Raw genomic sequence first — 25,478 nt, forward strand, 5'->3', positions numbered from 1 at the left:
GTACGGAGAGAACATGTAAACTCCATGCACACAGAGGAATCGAGCCTGGCCGGGAATCGAACCCAGACCCTGGAGGTGCAAGGTGCTAAACACTAAGCCACTGTGCCACCTATACAAATACAATGAAATTTAATTTAATTGAATGCATAGATGTTAAACTGATACAAACAAACAAACAATTTCTGTCTCAAACCTGAAGAGTAAAGATAACAAGTGCAGGTAAATTGAAAAGAAATACCCGGATGAACACCTGTTAAACGTCGATTAACAAACTATTTAGTAAAGTTATCACCTAATAAAATGTTTTTAACCCCAACAGGAGAGTAAACCGATAAATATAACAGTGTGATTAAGCTTTACATATTGTTTGTGGTTAGTTTTATCACCCCCCCCTCCTCCTCCTCCTCCGGCTCGTGACGTCTTACTAACGCTCAGGTTATCGATTAACGCGCGAGAGCAGGAGCTCGAGCTCGAGCGTTTCACCTGAGCGCGCGCGTCAATCACTTTCACCTGTGGTGTTTGTTTTAAGGACTATTTCTTTTAAAGTTTTAAAGTCTTAAAAATAGTAATAATACAGAGGAAAAAACGTGTGAATCATCTCAGCTGGAGGATTATTTTACTGTAAACTCTGTAGGGAATTGTTATTTTGGCAGTCGGAGTTTTGACCTTGATTACGGTTATTGAGATAGACGTTAATTCTCCGTGCAACGGTCATTTTCTTTTTTAAAATTTAAAATTTAATTAAAAAAAAAAAATTGAACGAAGAGTAACGACATGAACAGTGACAGGTATCATCTGATATCAGGCTGATTTCCGGCGTGGTGTTTAGAGCGCACGAGCGGTATCAGGGCGCGGGTAGTGCGGGGTTTGGGGCTGATTATGCTGCGCGTGCTGTGGCTGGCGGGCTGCTCGGTGCTGCTGGTCCTGACGGCCGGGTTCGACCCGGAGAGGTGCAGAAACTTACCGGTGTCTCTCAACGTGGTGCTGCTGGAGGATGAAGATTCACTGTGGAGCTTAAAGTATGTCCGCATCGCCGTGCTGAAAGCGATCGAAGAGGAAAACCTGATCAATAACCAAACAGGTGCGTAACTGTATAGCATTAGTTAGCTTTCACCTTCAGTCACACACACACACACACACACACACGCACATGGCAAGTAACACGGTTATTGGCTACATTACAGAAAAAGAACGAGAAAGACTCGATCATAATATACATTACTCATGTGATTATAATCACAATATACATTACACATGTGATTATAATCATAATATACATTACACATGTGATTATAATCATAATATACATTACTCATGTGATTATAATATCAATATACATTACACATGTGATTATAATCATAATATACATTACTCATGTGATTATAATCACAATATACATTACTCATGTGATTATAATAACAATATACATGACACATGTGATTATAATCATAATATACATTACTCATGTGATTATAATCACAATATACATTACACATGTGATTATAATATCAATATACATTACACATGTGATTATAATCATAATATACATTACTCATGTGATTATAATCACAATATACATTACTCATGTGATTATAATCACAATATACATTACTCATGTGATTATAATCACAATATACATGACACATGTGATTATAATCATAATATACATTACTCATGTGATTATAATCATAATATACATTACACATGTGATTATAATATCAATATACATTACACATGTGATTATAATCATAATATACATTACTCATGTGATTATAATCACAATATACATTACACATGTGATTATAATCATAATATACATTACACATGTGATTATAATTATACTATACATTACTCATGTGATTATAATCATAATATACATTACTCATGTGATTATAATCACAATGTACATTACACATGTGATTATAATCACAATGTACATTACACATGTGATTATAATCACAATGTACATTACACATGTGATTATAATCATAATATACATTACTCATGTGATTATAATCACAATGTACATTACACATGTGATTATAATCACAATGTACATTACACATGTGATTATAATCATACTATACATTACACATGTGATTATAATTATACCTTACATTACTCGTGTAATTATAATCATAATATACATTACTCATGTGATTATATTTATAATATACATTACACATGTGATTATAATCATACTATACATTACTCATGTGATTATAATCATAATATACATTGCACATGTGATTATAATCATAATATACAACACACCCGTGATCATAATATACATTACACATGTGATTATATTCACAATATACATTACACATGTGATTATAATTATAATATATTACACATCTGATTATAATAATAATATATTACACATCTGATTATAATAATAATATACAACACACCCTTGATCATAATACATTACACATGTGATTATAATCATAATATACATTACACATGTGTAATGTATATTATGATCACATGTAATGTAAATTGTGTTTACATGTGCAGTGTATGAGTATCACATGTGTAGTGTATATTGTGTGATATATGATTTAAAATCATTTAGAAGCAGTTATTAAAGAGACAAAGTTTTGTTTAAGATTTTTTTGTCACTAACACAGTTATACACAGAACGATATGCAATAAAATGCTTATATGACTGCCTTTGACCTGCCTTTGAAAATAATAATTTTGGAATAAAACTTTACCTATAGCAGATAAGAGAGCCTAAAATACAAAAAATATGATGTCTCTTCTGTGACTGGTGGAAAATGTGGGTTTTGGCAGGCAGCTGATCTCTCCTCAGTCTTGGTGACCGTACAGACCTACTCTCACCCATGCTGCAACCCACAGTTAATACGAATAGATTAGATATAGATATACATGGTGATAAAGAGTATAACAATCACCTGGGACGCCACGTAATACAGTACATATAGTTAAACATCACAGTGTTGTTATACTCTATATCACCACTCGTTAAATGCCTTTCGTCCAATCAGATTACTTAGACTTTTGTAAAATGTAACTTAACGCATTTTCATATATTCCCCCCCCCTTATTTTATTGGGCAGAAATGCAGATGGAAAAAGCTTGAAAATGGATGGGAAACCTTAACATCCCTGCTTTTCAATTGGCTAGGAAAATTCACATACTTAAAGGGGCATTTAGGTAAATTTCAAGTAAAGCTGCAAACACTGAAACAGGGCGTTCTAAAAAACAAGTGAAACAGAAAGAAAATCAAGGTAGAATTTTTTTCACAACAATAAAAATCCAATGCTCGGCCAATCAGCTCTCTCTAGACCTCTGGTTGCAAGACGTTACAGCATCTAACTTGCGATCTCCAGTCTGATCTCTGTGGTCTGATCTCTGTGGTCTAAGGGTGTACCTGGTGACGAAACAAACCACAGAAGAGCACAAACAGAAATGTTTGGATATCTGTGAATAAAATTTGGACCTGTGGTAAAAGTTTCTTTAACAGAATCATTACTGGTGACGAGACATGAGATTCATCACTACGGGTCTGAGAGTAAACGGCAGAGTATGAAACCAACCAACCAAGAAAAAGTTAAAAAGTCAGCCATTAGCTGAAAAATGTATTAATGCTTACAGTTTTCTCTGAGTATTAAGAGCCAGTATTGGAACATTATCAGGAAAAAGGTTCACCAATCACCAGTGCAATTTTTCCAAAAAACATTTTTCCAAAGAAAAAAAATATATCAAAAACTTGCACCATGTGGTCTATTTAGTCTGTGTTGTATCACAAATCATTTCCTTTAAGGAGAAATGGGTCTAGGTTCTTATGGGATAAAAACTTTTTTTTTTTTTTTGTAAAACAAAACCTTTTCTCTGCATTTCACTTTTTGTTTCGTGTAAAGATATTAAAAAAATTAAATGACATGCTACATTCCGGGTTGAATTTTATTTTATATTGTTTTGGTGCCTAGGAAATTTGACAAATTTGAAATTTTTGAAAAATGTCAGTGTCAGAATCAACTGGTTCAGACTCAGACTGGGGCTGATATAGTGATAGTGTCTCGACACCTAACACTTGCCACTATGGCTGAGTATGGTAGAGCAAATCAGCTTTTCAAATATTAACAATCTCCTTATATCTGGTTATTTATTTATTTATTTTTCAACTGAAAAAGCTAGAACACTTCCTGCATTAAGATGCGCAATTGAACAATTCAGCTTTATGCCTCTTTCCATTTCCCTGATTAGTTGGCATCATGTACATTTCATAGTCACTGTCTCATGATATGCACATTAGGCCCCAAGCTACAAGAGTGTGTAGCAGTTGGTCATTTTTACTTTCTGATATTCTAATAGATTGATAATGTCAATGCCTTTTTTTTTTAAGGACCAAGGCACCATAACAAAAAGATATGGCAAATTGTCGCCTTTGAGCTTTGTGATATTAATTGGGGATCAATTGAGCAACTGGTCAAGGCACAACAGCAAAATTCCCTTGTCATTACATTCGCACCCTTTAAATTTTTTTTATCATAAGCATCCTATGATCAAAGTGCTTGTAATTTGCTGCACCAGATAAAAAAAATTATGTTATTGAAGGAGATGGATGCACGGCTTAGTGTGAGTCTGCACTGGGATGGAGTTGTATGGGTCAGAGCGGACTATGAGCTATGTATATTGCAGTAAAGACTATGAGCTATGTATATTGTCCCATGTATGGAATAGGGATGAGATCTCTTGCACTCACTTGGCATGTGTATTCTTCATGTTCTCTGGTATTGTATAATTCTATTGACAAATTACCCACTTTTATAAATAAAACACATTAACGTTGATAATATGCATTTACGTTTTTTGGCAGACATCCTTATCCAGAGGTACTTCTTTCTAATTATTTTTACTGAGCAATTAAAGGGTCAAGGGACCAACAGGGACAACTTGTTGACCGTTTAAACCTGGGATCTTTGGAATCATAGTCCGATACCTTAACCACTGAGCAACACTGATACGCCAATCATAACCCTTAATTTTCACATGCCAATAATCTGAGGATCATGGGCATCCGAGGCTCACCCATACAAGTGGGGGACCAAAGGCCAGCTCGTCTTGTCATATACCACAGAAAAGCCAAATGCAGCACAACTCGCGGAAAAAGTCAATGCTGATCATAATAGTAAGGCACCAGAACACCCAGTGCACCACTGCCCCAGATCCCAGTCCAACTGACCACCCATGAAGGCCCCAAGGATTAATCATCTAATGTCTGATTTATTTATAACAGGCCTGAACTTCACAATCAAGGGCAACTTCCGGGGTTTTAACACCACATATTACAGACGCCGGGGGTGCGGGAGCAGCACGTGTGAAGGAGTGGAGATCCTCAAATCATTACATGTAAGTTCTGATGATGTGCACGGAAATCATCTGCTAGTGCGTGGAAAAAAACGCGGAGTTAATTGTTAATGTCTCTGAGGAAGTTATTTTTAATGTTAAATGTCTTTCTTTCAGTTTCACCGTGTGTGTTTGTGTGTGTGTGTGTGAAAGTGAGATTTTAGGTTTTATTTAGTGACTGATTATCCAACTAATACTCCTGTTTCCATACTCCAGGTTTCGATGCAAACAAAGTGTTCTGTGTGGTCTGAAGTGGGACATGTTTTTGATCATTCATGTGTGTTTGTGTGTTTTACTTAGAACACCAGTGGGGTCGGCTGTGCGATGCTCGGACCGTCCTGTACGTATGCCACGTTCCAGCTTGTCGAGTGAGTATTTTAGTGTTGTTAAAAAAAAGATGTTAGGCATGACATTATTTTTTTCGCCAAAGTGAGACAAATCCATCCTGCTGCATATTATTCTCCTGTTTCTCACTAAAAGTTGTTTTATTTTCTATCCTGTCTGGTTGTCTATTAACAGCTACTGTATGTCCTGTAGTGGTGTTGTACAGCCAGAAATATTGTAGATCAACTTCCAAAAAACAGCAGTTTTACATGATTATCTTTGCAGTACTAATTCATTAAAAAAATAGTCTTCTATCTAACATTTATTATTTTGACCCAGTCCCTTAAGTCCCTGATTAAGGCATGCTGACCTGCATATAGACAACAGTTTTGCATGCTGGGATTGTTTTCATCCTGCTTTCTTGTGAAGTCCAATCCCAGGAGCTATTAAGCCTGAATAAAGGTCGTAGTTTTATGTGTGATAATATTTACCCAGGCATGATGTCTGTTAAGTACAGGGGGGATGACTAAAAGTTACCCATGGAAGTACACTTGTATATTGATCACATGTATTTACAGTATGTTCTCTTTTATTAAAGGGGAGGTTTTCATTTTGTATTTTTTGTGGTACAACCATAGTGTTTGATGTTTATCCAAGTGAAATAATCCAGACGAAAAATGATCAGTGTTATTTTCTTAACTGATAAATAAGGTGTGATGTTATAAGTATAGTATTTAAAGACGGTGTGTGTAATCTAATCTAGTGGTACAAGTAAAGGGCAAATAAACTGTGTTGTGTCAAGCACCAGTGCCGTGAATGATTGATCCAAGGAATAAACATAACCATAAAGACATGCAAAACGTCTGGAATACAGTTTCAGGATAAGTAAATATTTGTACAGCACATTTAAAACAATAGTAGTTCACAGAAAGTTTTTTTTTGAATAAAAAAGCTTGTAAGATTGACATTTTAATTTCTTTAAATACAGCTTACAGCTGATAAAAATCCAAAATCCAAAAATGTATATTTATATATATTTGGACACTGTAAATTTTAGAATGCAAAATGCATTGGATAAAACAAAGAAGTTAATATAAAATTGAAAATAAAAACAATAACTCAGTAAAAAATAAATAAATAAATAAAGTTCAAGGGGAGTGCAAATGTTTGTCATGTAAGTCATGTAGTATGTTTATTTAAGTACATAACTTTATTTTTTCGTAACATGCAACCTTCATCTGGCAGTTTGTCAACAACTTCTATTTGAACACAACCATTTTCAAGTGATCATAAATATTGGAACATGTTCCTTACAAGTGGTTCTTGTTGCTCAGCAGTGTCCTGTTTGATTCAGTGTTTAAACCTCTGAACTCAAGCTTTAAGATTGAGGTCCTGAGTTCCAGCTGTAAGGTCTTATTTATTATTAAAAATAATGAACTGGCATGAAGATCAGGGAGCTGTCTGTGGGAGATAAGCGAATTAATTTTATAGCTGAGAAAAGAGGGAAATCACTCAGAGCTGTTACACAAGAACTGAGCATGTCTAATACAACAATTCTGGTGTGTGATGAACAAGAAAGGATCCTCTGGTTTGCGAACAACCAGACATCGAACATGTCTGCCATGGAAAACAACCAGAGAGCTGGAAAAATTTAATAAAAATCATATATACAAGACATAAACATATACTAAATGTAACTATACTCATTAAAACTCAATCCCTAACTATACTATTCTCTTGATGGAAAAAGTAGTTAGGAATAGGGTTATCTGACAGTGTTGTCACAAGTGTTTGGATATTTTTGACAGCCTAAGAAATTACTAGCTTTCAGTATCTCTCACTGTCTTTAGGTGTACAGATTTCTGTGTTATAACTAAATAAAAAGTCTTATTGGGCCATTGAGCTGAGCGACTGCAGGTTGCTCTGCCTGTACACGTTATACAACGACCCTGTTATTGGATTCATATGGAACAGCAAAGACAAGGTAGAAGAAGACAGGCCTTTAAAAAACATAGGCTAGCTTCAATGCTAGTTCTGGTTCAGTTAGCACATATATGAAAGTGAAAACGTAATATTTTACATATAAAATAATAATTTTATAAATATATTTTTATAAAATAATATTTTACATTCGGTTAAATTTCAATCCCATCAACTTTCCTAGTAAGGTAAAATATTCCATAGATGTCTGGGTAACTGGGGTTTACGACCAAATCTAAGGGAGCTGAATAACTTTTATTTGAGTTTGTGCGTTAAAATATGTGAATTAGTTTGTATCCGACTTTATTACTTACACACTTCTCTTATATATGATACATGAACTGATCATCCGTCCTCAATTTATTTTCATCTATCCACGTCATACAGCGGTCCAGACAGCCTTACCAGCAAGTCTGTTAATAGTAGTTAACAAATAACAAATAATAGTAGTTAACTATTAATAAGTTATATACTGAATTTAAAAATAAAAAGAAGAAAAATGGATTACTATAATATTGATACAGTTGCATCTTTAGTTCCTGGCTGATTAGGGGTATCTAAAAATCTATCTGTCTTATCTTGAGTTTAGATTGGTGCCTGTTGATAATTTACAGTTACCATGGTAACCACCCATAATGATGGTAGCAACTTATTTGTTGTCACTTAACAAAGAAAAAAGCTTTATAGCTTGCGCTATAAAGTTGGGGCAGGGGGCAGCGGTAACTCTGACTTTTAGGTCTTGGACTACTGATCAGATGGTCATAGGTCACTTTACAAGAAGCCACTGTTGGACCCCCTTCTTTTCTTCATGTCTTGCTTTCAAAGAGCTGATGTTCTTATATTTTTAATATAGTATCGAGGAATAGCTCTCCAGGATTTCTGAAGGGCTCTTTTTGGCTCATTTCTCTCCAGTCCCTTTACCGAGCAGTTTTAGAAGAATGTTTTTTTTGTTTGTTTATTAAACCACACAGTGACCTGTGAATCATTTAAACATGAAAAACATTTAATTTTAGGCATAAATCAGTGAGAAACAGGTGCAGATGATGAAAGATGATCAGGTGATTAGTTTACTGCTGATGCTGAATGTTGAGTGGTTGGAACAGACGAGATGGAAATGAGGTTGCTGCTGAGGATGTTACATAATTTTATCTTTAGTGCACATTTTGCACAGTACCGCATAATGAGATAAATGTAAGATGAGGGATAAGGGTGTCTACCAAATGCCATAAATGTAAATGAAAGTGCTTGGGGGCGGGGCCTTGTGTCCTGCTGCAGTAGGCAGATATTTCACCTTTAATAGAAACGTAAGTGCAACACCACTCGACATAACTCCTGACTTTTGTGATGAATCAGGTATAAGTGTATGTGTTTTTTTTTTTTTTTTTTTCAGTCAGGATGTGGGTTTGACTCTGACCATACCTGTGATATCTGCGGGGAGTTTCGGCCTGTCCTGCGACTTCAAGGAAAAACTGACCCGTCTGCTGCCCCCGGCCCGGAAGGTCTCGAGCTTCTTTGTTTATTTCTGGAACGTGACGGTTTCCAGACTCAAGCCGAAACGCTGGAAGACGGCTTACATCTACAAACAGCAGACCATCTCTGAGGAGTGTTTCTGGTACGCGCTCTTCGTTTCGTTCCCATCCTCGTGTCCCACTTGTATCTCGTCCTTCATAAACATGTCTGGGTCTGTCTGCGGCAGGTACATTAACGCGCTGGAAGCTTCGACGGCGGAGTTTTCCACGTTGATCAATAGGAAGGTGCTGCGCAGTAAAGACGACGTGTCTTCAGCTCTGGCTCTGACCGATGCAGAGAGACACAGCAACAGTGAGTTACCGCCCATCTGCTATTATAATACAAGAAACAAGACAAGAGAATGAAGGACAAACTGACAATAACGTTTCAGAGATCAGATGTGATGAAGGTAAACGTACAGTATTGGAAGATTATTGTTGAAGATGATGATGAACAAGCATCTGTGAATCTTAACACACTTTATATAAATGGTGCAAAATACAGTTCTCTATCTTTGCTATTATATTCTGCATATAATATGCCTTGCATAAGTATTCACACCCTCCTTGGAATTTTGCACAATAGCATAAGCGCATGATAAAACATCACAGGGAGTGCATTCATAGAAAGATAATCAATGACAGTGTGATGTAAGATGATCTGACCCAAAGTGGACTTACTTTTACCACAAAGTTGATTATTTTCATATAACAGTATGTCAAAATTTGTTTTATTTATGGTCTGTTTATACATGATGGAAGTTATGACAGAAACTGTACAGATTTAGAATAAGCTTATTGATGCAGTAAAAACCTGATTTAGAAAATGAATCAACACCTTCTGACTAAACACTGCTTTGACACAATATCAAATGAATCTATGTACGATGTTTCTTAAGCAGGTTTAATGTTTTATAATTTCACATCGCTCCTCGTGATCTGCTGTATGTTTTCCATATATGGATCTAATTCTCTCCGTTTTCGTTCAGTTTTCATCCTGTGTGGAGGCCCGGATGACATCATCGCCGTTAAAAACGGGTCGTTTATAAACAAGGACATCGCCTTTATCCTGATAGACATTTTTAAGTGAGTCTGTGTCCTCATTTGCTTTCGTGCTTAAGCATGGTGTATAGGTTTACAGAAGCATTTGCATTGCCTTCCCTAACTATTCCCTAATTATGAAGGAATGAGATCTAGTAGTAAAATAATTATGATGTAATGATCTAGTGTCTATTCAGTACAGAATATTTGTCCTGGGTGGTAAGCGGTGCAATGTTTTGATCGACATGAGGCTCCCAATTTATTGTGTTTGTGTTTCAAGAAATACATTTAAAAATATTTTTTTAAGGCTTTTTGTTATAACATGTAAAATGTATGTTATAGCATCTAAGTGCTGAATCATCAACCTTGTGGAAGAATGGTGGTCGGAAAAAAAAGCTGCACAGTAAAAAATCAACAGTGAAAGTAAGAGCACGGTTAAACAGCGTCCATGAGAAAACCACTCGTTAGTGAGACTCATCAGAAAAGAGACTTTAGTTTGCTAAAGAGCATAAAGATTGTACTTTGGAGTGATGGAAAAAGGTCATTTGACCTGATGAGTCCAGACTGACCCTATTCCAGAGCGATGGGCGTGTCAGGGTAAGAAGGGAAGCACATGAAGTGATGCCTCTCATCATGCATAGTGTCCACTCTACAAACCTCTGGAGACAGTGTTATGATCTGGGTTTCTTCAGTTACTCAGGTCTAGACTCAGCAACGTTTTGCGGCAATAAAATGAAGTCAGCTCATGACCTGAATGTACTGAATGACCAGCTTATCACATCTATGGAGGTTTTCTTCCCTGATGGCACGGAGATATTCCAGGACTCTAGGAATATTTTAGGAAGAATACATAATAATGAGAACAAATATGCATGGGTTTTTCAGTCCCCACCCCCCTCCCAAATTACATGTCTGTAAGTTGAATGGCTATGCTTAATTGCCCCTCTGTGCAATGTGCATTCCTGCCCCATGCCTGTGCATTCCCAGGATCAGCTCTAGCATAGAATGCATGCACTGAAAAATTCAGCAATACTTCAGTGACTCAACTGAACTGATAACTGTTTTTTTTTTGTCTCAGTCATGAATATTACATCAACAGATCATCGCATGATTTCATGAGGAACGTCCTGGTGCTTACCATGCACGATGTCTGGAACTATAGTCTGCCCGATTGGCCATTCAATTCCACTGTAAGTCTGTCTCATTTCAAATCAGTCTGAAAGCACGTATCAGAAATGAACTGTAATAATATCCTAATGTGACTCGATGTTTTTCCCTCGTTTCCTCTTTCTTTTTGTCCCTGTAGTCTCTGAATGATTATGTTGCAGGTTATTATGACAGCGTGGTTCTCTTTAGTCGGGTCATGAGGAAGATGTTACAGGGGCAGGGCTCGGGGAACATCATCAACTTCTCAAACGACAACCCCTTCCGAAACATGTCCTTTGAGGGTAGGCTCCTTTCTCTGTCACAATTCCATGGCTGCCCAAGGTTGCCATGTTTCATTAAAAGTTCTCCTGGCAATGAAAGTAAAACCTTAAACTTTGGTGTTTAGAGAAAATGGTCTAACATTAGCTGTCTCAACAATGGATGAAAAAAAATATTTCGGTTTTTAATCTATATCAGGGGTTCTCAAACTTAATATATTATAAGGTCCGTATCTGAATTCTGTAAAGGGTCAAAGGTCCAGAACCATTTTATCATAACTTTAAGCAACATACATTCATGTTTAAGGCAGTCTGAGGAAAAATACAGACTTACAAACGATTTCCGTTCCGGGGTATATTTGTAAGTCGAATTCGTTCATAAGTCTGACAAAGTGAGTCCTATACACCTTTGACACAAATATACAATGTAAGGTATAAAAAAGCAAACACGCAGGTTTGATGTTTTGGTTACACTCCAAATTGCAAGGGGGAATCCAATGATGCAGCGCATGACCCTGTTTGAAAGTCATCTGGGGAGGACAATGCTACATGGTTTACTGCGCGCTTGAACGGACACCATTTTGTCTCACAGCTGTATTGCACTGTGAACTCTGTCTTATAGAGGACTTTCTCAAATTACGATTATTGACCATCAGGACAACGTTACAGGAGAGACATTTTCTAATGAAATTCTAAATATTGGTGGAACTGTGGGCCGTTCGTATCTACAGAAATTTGTAACTTAAATCAGACCTTACTGTAAATTCAACCCTAGTGGAAAAATGCCACATTTGACTGCAGTCAAATGCTTCAACCAAAGCAACTCTAACATTAAAGCATCTTCTTACATTCAAGTGTCAGAAAGAAATCCTTTTCTTCCAAGAAATCCTTGAAGGATCCTGCAAATTGTTGCTTCTGAACCTAAACAGCTCTTAAAGCACCTAAACGTTTAACTTGACATGAGTGTACAGATGTTTTACATAAACTAAGAAAAGGAAAAATTTCATTAACTGATTTTTATGGAAAAGTCTCAGAACATGAAAGCCTGTTGGCTGTTAGCTAACTTGCTAGTTTTTGAATGGGCACTGTTAGCCGACCCTGAACTCATACAGTATGTTAGCTGGCTGTTAATGGCGTTATGAAGCGATTACGGTTAGCCTTAATCTTGGGGGAGGATTGCAGGATGCAGATAGACTACAAAACTAACAATATATTAATATGTATACTACTTGTTTATTTTAAAGTAGGAAACCTATTCTTTATTACATTTTATTATTGCATTCTCTAATTTGACATGGGGCAGATCTGGATTCATCTGCCATCAGTCCAGAGTCTAGACTTTGATAAGCCTTGATATATAAATTTGACTCTCAATTTCTGTTTTACCCCTTGTCTCACTTTCTATCTTTCCGTTTTTCACTCTTCATGTCAAAAGTGTTACTAATGTTTCATGCTCTTTCTCTCTCTCTCTCTGTCTCTCTCTCTCTCTCTGTATGTATTTGGGATTATAGGATTGGGCGGTCGTTATGATTTGGATGAAAATGGAGACAGAAATGTGAATTTTTCATTGATGTACACAACTAGCACAAATGAGGTCAGAACTTTTAACACTATTATTACACAGTTATACTTTTAAATAATAATAATGATAATAATAATAATAGTATTAATAATAATAATAATAATAATAATAATACTTACTTTTGTAATAAAACATATGTCAATGTTCAAAAAGATATAAATGCATATAAAAAATAAAAAAGCATAAATTATCTGAAGAATTGATAGAGAATATGATATACTGGCGACCTTGCAGAAAAATCCATTCATTTCTTTCTGTTTAATATTTCTTTCACTAGTATAAGGAATTATTTGTATTCAACACGGCCAACAACAAGACCGAGCACATCGAGGGTACCCATGACCTGCCCTGGCCTGGGGGTCACCTGCCTGATGACATCCCTGCTCACAGTAGGGCCGAGAAACTAAAGTGCTGTGTGCTCACTCTTATACCTTAGAGCAGGTCTATTGTGCTATAAATTTATAAATGTGTGTGTGTGTGTGTGTATTGCAGGCCTGGAGATTCACGACATTATAATGATAGTACTTGGAATCAGCGTAGTACTTGCTACTGCTATTGCTTTTATCTTCTACAGGTAACGCATATAAAATAATATACATAAAACATCTTGCAGATACTGAGTTTTTTGAGACACAAGGACTCTTATCTGCTTTTTTTTTTGTCCAGTGTGATAAAGGTATAATGTGGATCTTATTGACCAGGTCCAGATCTAAATAATTATTAAAATACTAAATGAAGGTGATCCAGTCCAAGCTCAGGGCCAGAGGTTTCATTAATAATTAACAATCTCATAATAAAAATAATTAAAATACACTGTTGTGTGTTATGATTTTGTGTGTTGAGAAATTTCTACAGCCTGTTCTGTTATGGATCAGGTTCTAAACTCATGGAGAGAAATCTGAAATTTAGCAAATGTATATAAAATAAAAAACGAATACAATACAAACAAACAAAAAAACAAATAAAGTAATTTCAGCCAAACTCTACATCCTGAGCTCAGGGGTGTGTTTATTTTCACATGCTTGTTGAGTTTGATTGAATGGTCAAAGGTGTGTGTTTTTGGTACATGTTAATGTGTGTGTGTGCGTGATTCTACAGGCAGAACAGGAGGCAGCGCAACAATCAGAAGAAATGGTCTCATCTAAACTCCGAACTCATCACGCCCCTAGACAGCAGAGAGTCAAACTACATCTCTCTCAAAGTATAGCATGAAAAAATATAGCATATAAATCTGATCAATTGTACATTCTAGGATCTTAGAGAGCACTTGTGTTTGTATTGTGCAGGATCCAAATGTTGTTTGTGTTCCTAATTAGATCGATGAGGATAAGAGGAGAGACAGCACGTATCAGATACGGAGAGGACGCTATGACAAGAAGGTTCCCCTGTTCCTCCTCTTTATCTCTTTGTGACTATCTATCCATCTATCTATCTATCTATCTATCTATCTATCTATCTATCTATCTATCTATCTATCTATCTATCTATCTATCCGTTCGTCCGTCCGTCCATCCATCCATCCATTCATCCATCCATCCATCCGTCCATTCGCTGGTAACATTTATGTAACAAAAATTAAGCCAAAAAAAAACAAATAGATGCGGGCTACACTAAGTACCTCCTTACTGCTTTCACAGGATGTAAGAGCGTAAGTTGCAGCCTTAGCAGCTAATCATCAGCTCTTAATTAACTAATAATCAGCAGATGTGCAGATCGCTAAAAAAGCAGAAGTTTTGGCAATTTGCTTGTCTGGAGCATTTAAATGTGTGTTAAGACAACGCTAAGAGGAAAATACATAAGCAATGGTCTAAGAGAGGCAATTGTTGCTGGGTTATAAAACCATTTCCAAACAATTTAGAGTTCAAGATTTTACATTGAGAAAAAATATTTAAGTATAAAACATTTAAGGCAGTTGCCAATCTTCCCAAAACTGGATGTCCCAGTACAGTCACCCCAGGGTCAGACTATGCAATACTCAGAGAAACAATTATAATAAAAAAACAAGAGCTTCAAAGAGTCTTTTTGGAAGGGCTATCAAGAGAAAACTATTTTGTCTAATAATAACACAGAAACACAACTGATGTTCACAAAACTGCATATTAGCAAACCACAAGTTTTCTAGGGTAATGTTCTCTGGACAGATGTGGACTTGTTAGTGGACTTGTTAATGGAGGGAAGATGATTTGGGCTTGTTTTTGCAGCCACAGAACTTGGGCACCTTACAGTAAAAGAGACATTTTGTGTCGACCATGAACTCCTCTGTATACCTAGAGCAAATGTGAGGTCACCTGTCCAACAGCTAAAGCTTGGTCTAAATTGGGTCATGAAATAGGACAATAATCTGAGGTACAGTAGTCATGGTGAATCTACACCAAAACGGCTGAAAAATAAAGGAATAAAACTTTTGGAATGGCCCTGTGAAAGTCCAGACCTCAACCCAACTCAAATGCTGTGGCGGGACCCTAACAGAGCTGTTTTTAAAACCTCAATTAGGTAAAAAAAAAAAACGTTGTAAAGAAGAATGGACCAAAACGATGTAAAGGACTGATAAAGTCATACAGGAAATGATAACGTTAGGGTATGGCTGCTAAAGACGAATTTCCAACCTATTGAATTAGAGGTACTTAGTATTGCCTGAATGGTTCTTATTTTAGGCTTTTCTGATTTTATAAACATTATATAATGTTGATTGTCTGAGTTGTCTGTATTTGCCGAATACTGAGACCTTCTAAACCCTAAGATTGTTATAATGATTTTTCGCAAGGATAGTTACACTGTCTGTCTGTCTATCTATCTGTCAGGCTGGCCATGCTTCCTTACATCTCTTACCCATCCCTCCATGCAAACATACAGCGTATTCATACATACATACATACATACATACCTATATAAATACATCTCCTTGTTCTCATATTCTCTCTCCCTCTCTCACCAGCCCGTCATTCTCAAAGAGCTGAAACAGACGGATGGAAATTTCTTGGAGGACCAGCGCATTGAACTCAATTCTGTAAGAAACATCTCTCTCCCTCTCTCTCTCCTTCCCTCTTTTTTGTCTATATGGATCCATCATTTGTCCTTATGTAATCCTCATGTAGTAAAGCTCACCTTATCTACAGTTTTCCAGTAAAATGGTTTGTGTGAATCCCACCCTGATGCTTTATGGCAGGAAGCTCATTCAGTCTATCAGCTACATAAAGCGCGGGAGATTTATGTGTGACATTGGTACCAGCCTGGGTTTTTTCACCTCACTGAACTCGTGGCTCATTAGTGCCTCGTGCGTCCTTGTAACCCAACCTTCATGTGAATTCTTTTTTTTAAACGAGACAAACCAGCAACAAATGTTATTACTGCGCCAACTTTTTTTAATACCATAGAAATGTTTACAGCATCTCCGTGGGATATCAAGTTTGTTGTGGATTGAGAATTTTTTTTTTTTTATTGCAATTTTTATGTAAAACTTATCAATCTGTTTAAATTGGTCAGACGTAGTAACTCATTGTGCACTTATTGCCCCAGATGTTCAACAATTGTTAATAGCACTAACTGTCAGTCACAGCATGTGTGAAAGTAAACAACACTTGGTCCCTTCAGTCATTGCTTTAAAATCATTCTGAGTTGCCTCTGAACCGTCTGAGTTCTTCTTTCATTTACAGCTACAAAGCTAACTAGCTTCTAACACAAGGATAAATTCTAAATCCCGCTCTAATCTCTGATCAAGGGCTCTACTTGGTGTGTGGAACAAGGGATTGTACACCCTACATAGCGCACTAGCTTTCCATTTTTCGTTTTTGGGATTCAACCCGGGAGCTCAAAGTTAATGGAGCCGGTATTCTAAAGAAAATCTTGTAAGATTTTCCAGGACTGTCCACCATCTCCATGGTTTATTAATCTCCTTACCTTTTGGCTGCATATTACGTTTAAAACTAGTTTCACCCCTCCGTTGCTAGCCCAACCAGTCGCGATTGGTTTGTTCCACCATGGTGGATCACAAAAACCCATTTAATAAACAAAGAAATTATATGTTGTATAAAAGCAATATCAAACTCGAAAGGCTGCGCTGTTGTGAAGAATATCAGCACGGTTGTGACGTCTTAAGTACGCAGGCTGCATCCTACAACTGCACCACATCCGTGCTGATATTCAGTAAAAAAGCACTCACTCTAGTGTGATATTGCTTAATTACACCTTTAACTGATCACTACTGATTTGTTCACATTAGGTAATTACTTTTCTTTCCTTTTATGTCTTTCTGTCTCTCAGCTCCTGCGAATCGATTACTATAACCTCACAAAGTTCTATGGCACGGTGAAGTACGAGTATGGAGTGTTTGGCGTGTTTGAGTACTGCGAGAGAGGTTCTCTGAGGGTAACAAACACACACACACACACACACACACACACACACACACACACACACACACACACACATACACAGTTGCCTCAGGGGCCTTCAAGAATCAAGATTAAACTTACTGGCTTTCTAAGAATTCTGTAACAGTGTAAGTGTGTGTGTGTGTGTGTGTGTGTGTGTAGGAGGTGCTCTGTTTTATCCTTCAGGTGGAACTCAGTAGGTAATTTACCAACATATATTTTTTAAAATTTTCTCCTCAGTACGTCCTCAGCGATAAGATCTCATACCCAGAGGAGAGCTTTATGGACCTGGAGTTTAAAATCTCCGTCATGTACGACATCGCAAAGGTACGTATAGTCAGGAGTAAAGCACCAGCAGTGATTCCTGTTTCTCAAGAGACAAATAAACCTGCTATGAATAATCATACCGAACGTGTGTGTGTCTCTCTTTCTGGTATATCAGGGTATGTCTTATCTGCACTCCAGTAATATAGCGATACACGGGAGACTCAAATCCACCAACTGTGTGGTGGACAACCGCATGGTGGTGAAAATCACTGACTTTGGATGCAACACTATCCTGGCACCAGGCAAAGGTCTGTCGTACGCACTAGTCTGTTTATTTGTGTGTAATCCATCTCCCTTTTACGTTTTTGTAATATTTTTACACACGAATGAGTGTTGTTGAGAAGTTTGAGGAACACCTCTGTCTGACAGACCTGTGGACGGCTCCTGAACACCTGCGCATGCTGGGGATCTCCCAGAAAGGGGACGTCTACAGTTTCGCTATAATCGCTCACGAGATCATTCTGAGACAGTGTCCTTTCTACACTGAGAGCTGCTCTGATGTGGCAGGTAACAAAACAAAAAATAATAATAATACTAGGTGTATACATTAAATGAATAACCAGCTGTCATGAAGCCATACCTCATGGTCATGGTGACGTACCTTGAACTTGAACTGTACATGGAAACTTAAGTCAGTCTTAGATGTGAGTTTGCATCATGAGCAGCATTGGTTCCCTATATATATAGCTATTCATCTCATTTTTAAACAATGTAAAATACAAAGAGCTGTGGATCCAAAGTGCATTTTTGTCCTCTCATGTACTTTATTATGTGAACAATGTTTGCATCATTACTGGTTTAGAGCCCTCAGTATTTCTAGTTCTAGGCTTCTAGGCCCCCACTCAGCAATAAGCAACATCCAGTCTCTCAGGTGATGATTATTCGGTTTTATTTACGTCATTTTAGTGTTATGAATTTCCAACCGAACATCTTGGAACAGCAGTGGTGCACAATGTTTAAAATTCTGATTTTAAACGCAGTAAAATCCCTGTGGAATTGGAAAAGCAGGTCCAACGTTTGAAACGATCAATCACTGCTTGTAATATTCAGTAAATGTCAGATCTCTAGTGTTTTTTGATATATTAGCAACTGTCATAAATATGTAAAATTAATAATATTATTACATATATAGTGTTTTACTGGTACTGACTCAGACAGGGTAATATTAGTTAGAGAGTGTCACCTCTTTTGTCTCATCTATTTAGAGAAGTTGTACAGAGTTCAGTCTCCATCTGGACCCACTGTCTTCAGACCTGACCTCAACTTTGAGACTGCTGGAGAGAAAGACGTGGAGGTAAGATTTGGCTAATACACACACACACACACACACACATGCACATGATATGCAGTGACACTACAATATGTAGAGTGGTGGAACAATTTATTCAGTGTAGTACTTTTTTGTTAAAATGTGAATCAAGATTTATTTTTCCTCCATGAGAACCGAAATCACGATTCTCTCATAATTATTATCTTTTCAACCGAATCATTTACTGCACTGTTCAGCAAACTGTTTTTTTTCCCACTAGCTGTGCTGAGATAGATGTTATAATATTTTCCACGACCTGGATTTTAATGTTAATAAGACAGATCTTTATAAGAAGGAATCAAGAACATAAGTTCATAAATGAAAAACTCTGACAAGGAGTTGTCTTTTATTTGGTCCGTAAATAAATGCTAAGAAGTTCAAGAGTAACAGTGGCAGTTCTTGACCGGCCTTGATAATTTATAGCAAATGATGAGGTGTTGAAGATACTTTATAGGTAAATTGTGAAAGGTCATTGACTGCTTATGATGCATTTGGCATGATTCTCGCAAGGTTAATTCCATGTGTTCAGGGGTATCAGAAAGAAGCTTAGCACTTGCCTTCTCTATGACACACTTACCTAGCTATGTTTTTCAAACTGTTGCTTAGGGAAGTTTAACACAATGTGATAAGATAACCACTATCTTCCCTCTACTGATTTTATAAGACTACAGATCCCCATTATTGTCTAGATGGACATTGCTATGCCCCTTCCACTAAGAGTGCAAGGCCAGTCTTTTTCCATTGTATACAAAAACGCAGTAAACAAACTTCATTAACCGTAAAAAATTAAATGAATAACTTCTGTTCCTTTTCTGTGCGTTTGCAGATGTATGTTCTGATTAAGAACTGTTGGGACGAGGATCCCGAGAGGAGGCCAGACTTTAAGAAGATTGAGAACTCTTTGGGCAAGATCTTCAGGTTTGTTTTAGTCCAGCTTAAAGAAAGACGGACTTACAAAATGAAACAGAAATACATTTAGATCCTCTCTCAGGTCATCTTATTTGGGATTTTTGCGTTTGTGTGTTTGTTTTTTCAATAGTAACCTGCACGATCAGGCCAACGCAAGCTACATGGACAATCTGATCAGAAGGCTGCAGATGTACTCACGCAACCTGGAGCATCTGGTGGAGGAGAGAACCGCACTGTACAAGGCAGAGAGGGACCGAGCTGACCAGCTCAACTTCATGCTGCTGCCTGGGTGGGATAAACACACACACACACACACACACACACACACACACATTTAAAAATGACGATAGATATATCATAAATACTCGTTTAGTAAGAAATTAGACACAAGAGGAGCAGGAAAGTAATAAACAATGATCACAGATTTTTTCCTCACTAATTTAGTAGTGTCCAATTCCCACCTTTCTGATTAGGGCACTCTCACATCAGCGACAGCTAACAACTAAGCTCAGGCTAGGCAATAACTCTAAATAATAATAATATCTGTACTTTCTACTTCACTACATAAAACATTAAATATAACATATGACGTTGCTTAAAAAAACTTTAGTGGTTTGTAGCATTTTTAGTGGTTTAGCCACCAGCTGACTACTATATGTAATCACATTATTTGCATTCCCTCGTGAAATGCTTAATCATGTGGCAGGTGTTTAAAATCAGAAGCAGGGGTTGTTTCAGCCAGAGGATAGATAGAGCTAATACAAGCTGAGTACGTTGGATAATCAAGTAAATTTGAAGGCGAGTACTGAATTTATAATTTTACTTAAAAAGGAATGTTAATTTGAGGACATCTACTTTTACTTTACTAATATTTTACCTAGGTTATTAATACTTTTACTTGAGTAAAAAAGTAAAATAGAAAAAGCATAGAACTCCTTTACCATATTAGTAATTATTTGTCTTTGGTAACTTGAAAACCCAATTTTTAAAACACAAATATTATTATCAGTCTTAGATGATTTGGCTGGCTATACTAGTTCCCGTGCGTGAGCTGTAATAATAATAGAAAGATTAAAATACAAGGGCTTTTATATAAACCTGTAAATTGAATTACAGACACAATTTATCATTGTCTTCAGCAATTTCAGCCGCGCTTTAAAATTAATTGTCGTAAATCATTAGGTATAAATGCTTGAAGGTGTTGGCTTTATGACGCACGCAACGCGGTCATAAAAGTAAGCGCTCAGGAATCTTTATAGAAACAATACTTGAAAGGAACAGTGCAAACTATTTGTAATTAAAATGCAATAGTTTTGCACTGGATGTATAAAGCTACAGTTGAAACCAGAAGTTTACATAGACCTTAGCCAAAAACATTAAATCTCATTTAAACGTTCCCTGTCTCAAGTCAGTTAAGATCACTACATTATTTTAGGAAATGTAATAATAATAGTAGTGGAAAGGTTTTTCAGCTTTTTATTTCTTTACTTACATTCCCAGTAGGTCAGAAGTGAGCTTGATCATTTTTCATCATGGGGCTTGATAGGTTTTGTAAATGCACTTGACACTATACTGTACTTGCAAAAACTGTTCCAGAACGGCTGACCTTTATGTCTTAAAATACTGTTTCTATTGTTCCTTAATTGCCAGATGTCATATGTGTCATTTCATAGTTTCAAAATCAACCCAAACTTTTGACTGGTACTTCTGATGACGTTGGCATAGGTAACTAAGCAATTTACCTTTTTATATATTTTTTTGATATTTGTACAGGCCTGTGGTGCGCTCACTGAAAGAGACGGGTTGTGTAGAACCGGAGTTGTTTGATGAGGTCACTATTTACTTCAGTGATATTGTGGGCTTCACGACGCTCTGCCACTACAGCACGCCCATGGAGGTGGTGGACATGCTGAACGACATGTACAAGAACTTCGACAGCATCCTCGACAGTCACGATGTCTACAAGGTACAAACCAAGCATTTTAAATATATACTTATATATAAAGTATTTCTACTTTACGTTTACACTTTTTCACTTTCTGTTTCTCAAGGTGGAAACGATAGGTGATGCGTACATGGTGGCATCGGGTTTACCCCGGCGGAATGGTAACAGGCATGCAGTGGACATCTGTCTCATGGCTCTGGATATTCTGGAGTTCATGGGAACGTTTCAGCTGCGACACCTGCCGGGAATACCGCTCTGGATCAGGATGGGTGTCCACTCAGGTCCTCACACACTACTTCACACACACACTAAGTAGTCAAAAAATTAATGACATCTTCTGATAATAGTCAAGTACAGAGTGAATAATGTAAGCTCATGGTTTGTACACCAATCTGTCACATTTTGATCAATGCCAGACCATAAATTCTACTCCTGAGCCCTAATATGTATCCTGATAGAATCACGGTGTGTGTGTGTGTGTGTGTGTAGGACCCTGTGCAGCAGGTGTTGTGGGAAATAAAATGCCACGTTATTGTTTATTTGGAGACACGGTGAACACTGCTTCACGAATGGAGTCAACGGGACTGCGTAAGACACACACTTTCAAAAATCACATACTGTACATGCAGCAGCTTTGATTGACACTCTGGTTGAAGAATAAAACTGCAGTCCTGCCCATGTTCCTATGTGAATATCCGGTTCACGTTGTTTTATATTATGAAGGTTCGTTTAATTTCATTCTGTTTTGTTGTGTGTGTACATATATTTATTCCCCCCCACAGCTCTAAGGATCCACGTGAGCCAGTCCACAATTAACATCCTCCAGAGGACAGACTGTCAGTTTGAGTACGAGGCAAGAGGAGAGACCTTCCTCAAGGTACGGGTCAGGGCGTGTTAGCATTAAACAAGTATGTAGTGTGTGCAGACATGTTTGTAAGGAAGTGTGCTTGTTTTAAGGGTAAAGGAAAGGAGATGACGTACTGGCTAAAAGGAGTAACAGGACAGAAGTACAACCTGCCCACTCCACCTACAGCGTAAGAACATTCCTCTAATATGAATGATAAAAGTAATGCATGGGTAAATGATCAAATTATATATATATTTTCTTTATTTTATTTTATTCTTTTTTTTTTTACACTGAAAGACTAAAAAAAGTTTGTGTGGTGCCTAAAAAGTTTCATGAAGATCATGTGTTTATTCATTTTTAAACTTTTCTGAAACCCAACAATCCATATAGTTATTATAAAGAGAGAGCTTGAAAGAACATAGGTAATTTATGAAAATGGATGAATTGTTAACCAGCCGATGATGATGATGTAACTTTTAAGGGTGGATGACATATTACTCCAGTTTGTTTGTGCCAGGAAATGCTCAGTATACATAAAATATTGAAAACAGTGGCATCTTGTGGTTGGCAAAAAAAATCATATCAAGAAGCTACAGTATGTGGTGAAGTAAGCTGCTTTAGATAAAGCAAACATCACTGATATAGACTTGTAATAAAACTCATACTTATCAATATAAGTCGTTATTATGGGCGGCGCGGAGGCTTAGTGGTTAGCAATGTCGCCTTGCACCTCCAGGGTCCAGGTTCGATTCCCACCTCAGGGTCTGTGTGTGCATGTTCTCTCCCCGTGCTAAATAACATCAGGACTGAACTGATAAACACACACATGCACAAACACTCTGATCTACAACCATCTCACAATTTGTTCATACCTACCTATCTGATCTTCTCTTTTTGCACTATATTGCACAATATTTATCTTCTTGCTATTTTTTGCACAAAGTATTTTTAAATCATTGCTGCTACTCAGGAACGTCAAATGTTTGCTGTTTCTCCTGCCACTACCTCAAACCATACCTCATTACTACAAAAGTACTGAAACATGTTACGTTGTTGTGTTCGTCACTCTGTAGCTCTTTGTTTTCACATTTGCATGTGCACATTGTTGTCTATTGTTGTCTCTTTTTTGTATAGAAGTAGATTTTTGGTTAACTTAAAAATGAAAAATGTAAATCTGTCATATCAGAGCTAGTCAGCTAATTAGGTCTCTTAGTTAGCCAGCTTGTTCCGGTATTGTTCCGAGTTGTGTTGTTAATTTATGTCGTTGCATGTATGTAGCACCTTGGTTCTGAAGGAATGTTGTTTCGTTTTCCTGTGTACTAAACTGTATATGGTTGGAATGACAATTAAAGCCTACTTGAGTTGACGAAGTGGGATTTCTGTGAAATTAAGCTGTTACATGATTGGACAGAAAGTGAGGCATCTACGTACTTGAAACACCGTTCTGTATCAAATATAACATCAACAATAATGACAAACATTTGTATCTAAATTTCAATTAAAGGAGGTTTTTAATGCACTGAAAATACTTAGAATTTCACTAAATGCAACCAGAATATAGATACAGCAGTTATCCGGTACTTTGGGCAGTGAAATAAAAACCAAACAAGCCATCATAAAGATTAAAACACACACACACACTCATACATGACTTACGTGTTCTGTTTTGTGTTAGAGAGAACTTCCAGCGGCTGCAGCAGGACCTGGCTGACCTGATCATCTCCACGCTTGCTAAACGAGGAAACGAGATAAGAAAGACACTCTCCACACGCCAACGCAGGAGCCAGAGACCTGGCAGCGACGGCTTACCTGAGTACCTGCACCTTACGGACCCGAGCACTTACCTGTAGCGCTTTCTCTCTTTCTCACACACGCACGCACACACAAAACCCAAAAAAGTCAATGGACAATTGAGTATAAAATTAGGTTTATAGTCCAAATTCGGTTTTACAATCGAACTGGTCTAACTCACAGTTTAGCTCATCTCATGTTAGGGAACACGATAGATGGGGACAGAATTAGAAAACGATGTTTTATATTTAAACATTTCTTTCTTAACTTGCATTATATTAGATAATGTTTTCAGTGAGTTACTCCCTTACTGTCTGGGGCTCTAGCAGATGCTGCAGCTTTAGAAAAGCAATATGTTTGTATTTTTATATTAATCTCAGGTACTCTGTATGGAAAAGAAAAAAAAAATCTGATTTATTTAACAAACTATTAAACAAATGTCTTATGTCCTTTCCACGTGTACAGTCATATTTAAGCTAGTTATAGAGTCTTATTTTTTTTCTTTGTGCATCTTTGCAACCATATTCTCACTGACATTATTTATATACTATACATTAGAATGTCATTTAAATAATACAATCACAGACCATGCATTTTGAGGAGCAATCATATTTAAATAAGACTCTCAGATGGGAATCTTTATTCGAGAGACAGAGAGAGAGAGAGAGATGTAAATAAAACATTAATACACATCTTGTCATGGCTTCTGTATGTTCTCCTGATTAACCCTTTTTGTCATACA

The 25,478-nt window shown here is 37.0% G+C and overlaps 1 protein-coding gene across 1 annotated transcript; it reads left to right on the top strand.

Moving 5' to 3' along the window:
- The first annotated feature begins 482 nt into the window (after positions 1–482).
- Positions 483–24,937, top strand: gucy2ca (guanylate cyclase 2Ca). Its single transcript, XM_053490411.1, has 27 exons — positions 483–1,081; positions 5,270–5,382; positions 5,680–5,747; positions 9,074–9,295; positions 9,380–9,504; positions 10,181–10,277; positions 11,311–11,422; positions 11,539–11,680; positions 13,168–13,250; positions 13,516–13,627; positions 13,731–13,812; positions 14,337–14,439; positions 14,555–14,617; positions 16,174–16,245; positions 17,499–17,603; positions 17,849–17,935; positions 18,051–18,183; positions 18,305–18,442; positions 19,141–19,229; positions 20,071–20,162; positions 20,284–20,442; positions 21,927–22,119; positions 22,205–22,379; positions 22,588–22,686; positions 22,881–22,975; positions 23,056–23,132; positions 24,621–24,937. Exons 1-27 carry the CDS (start codon positions 880–882, stop codon positions 24,793–24,795), a joined length of 3,213 nt encoding a protein of 1,070 aa, XP_053346386.1. The 5' UTR covers positions 483–879; the 3' UTR covers positions 24,796–24,937.
- The last annotated feature ends 541 nt before the right edge of the window (positions 24,938–25,478 follow it).

Source organism: Clarias gariepinus, chromosome 28, assembly GCF_024256425.1.
Source record: "Clarias gariepinus isolate MV-2021 ecotype Netherlands chromosome 28, CGAR_prim_01v2, whole genome shotgun sequence".
Classification (NCBI taxonomy): domain Eukaryota; kingdom Metazoa; phylum Chordata; class Actinopteri; order Siluriformes; family Clariidae; genus Clarias; species Clarias gariepinus.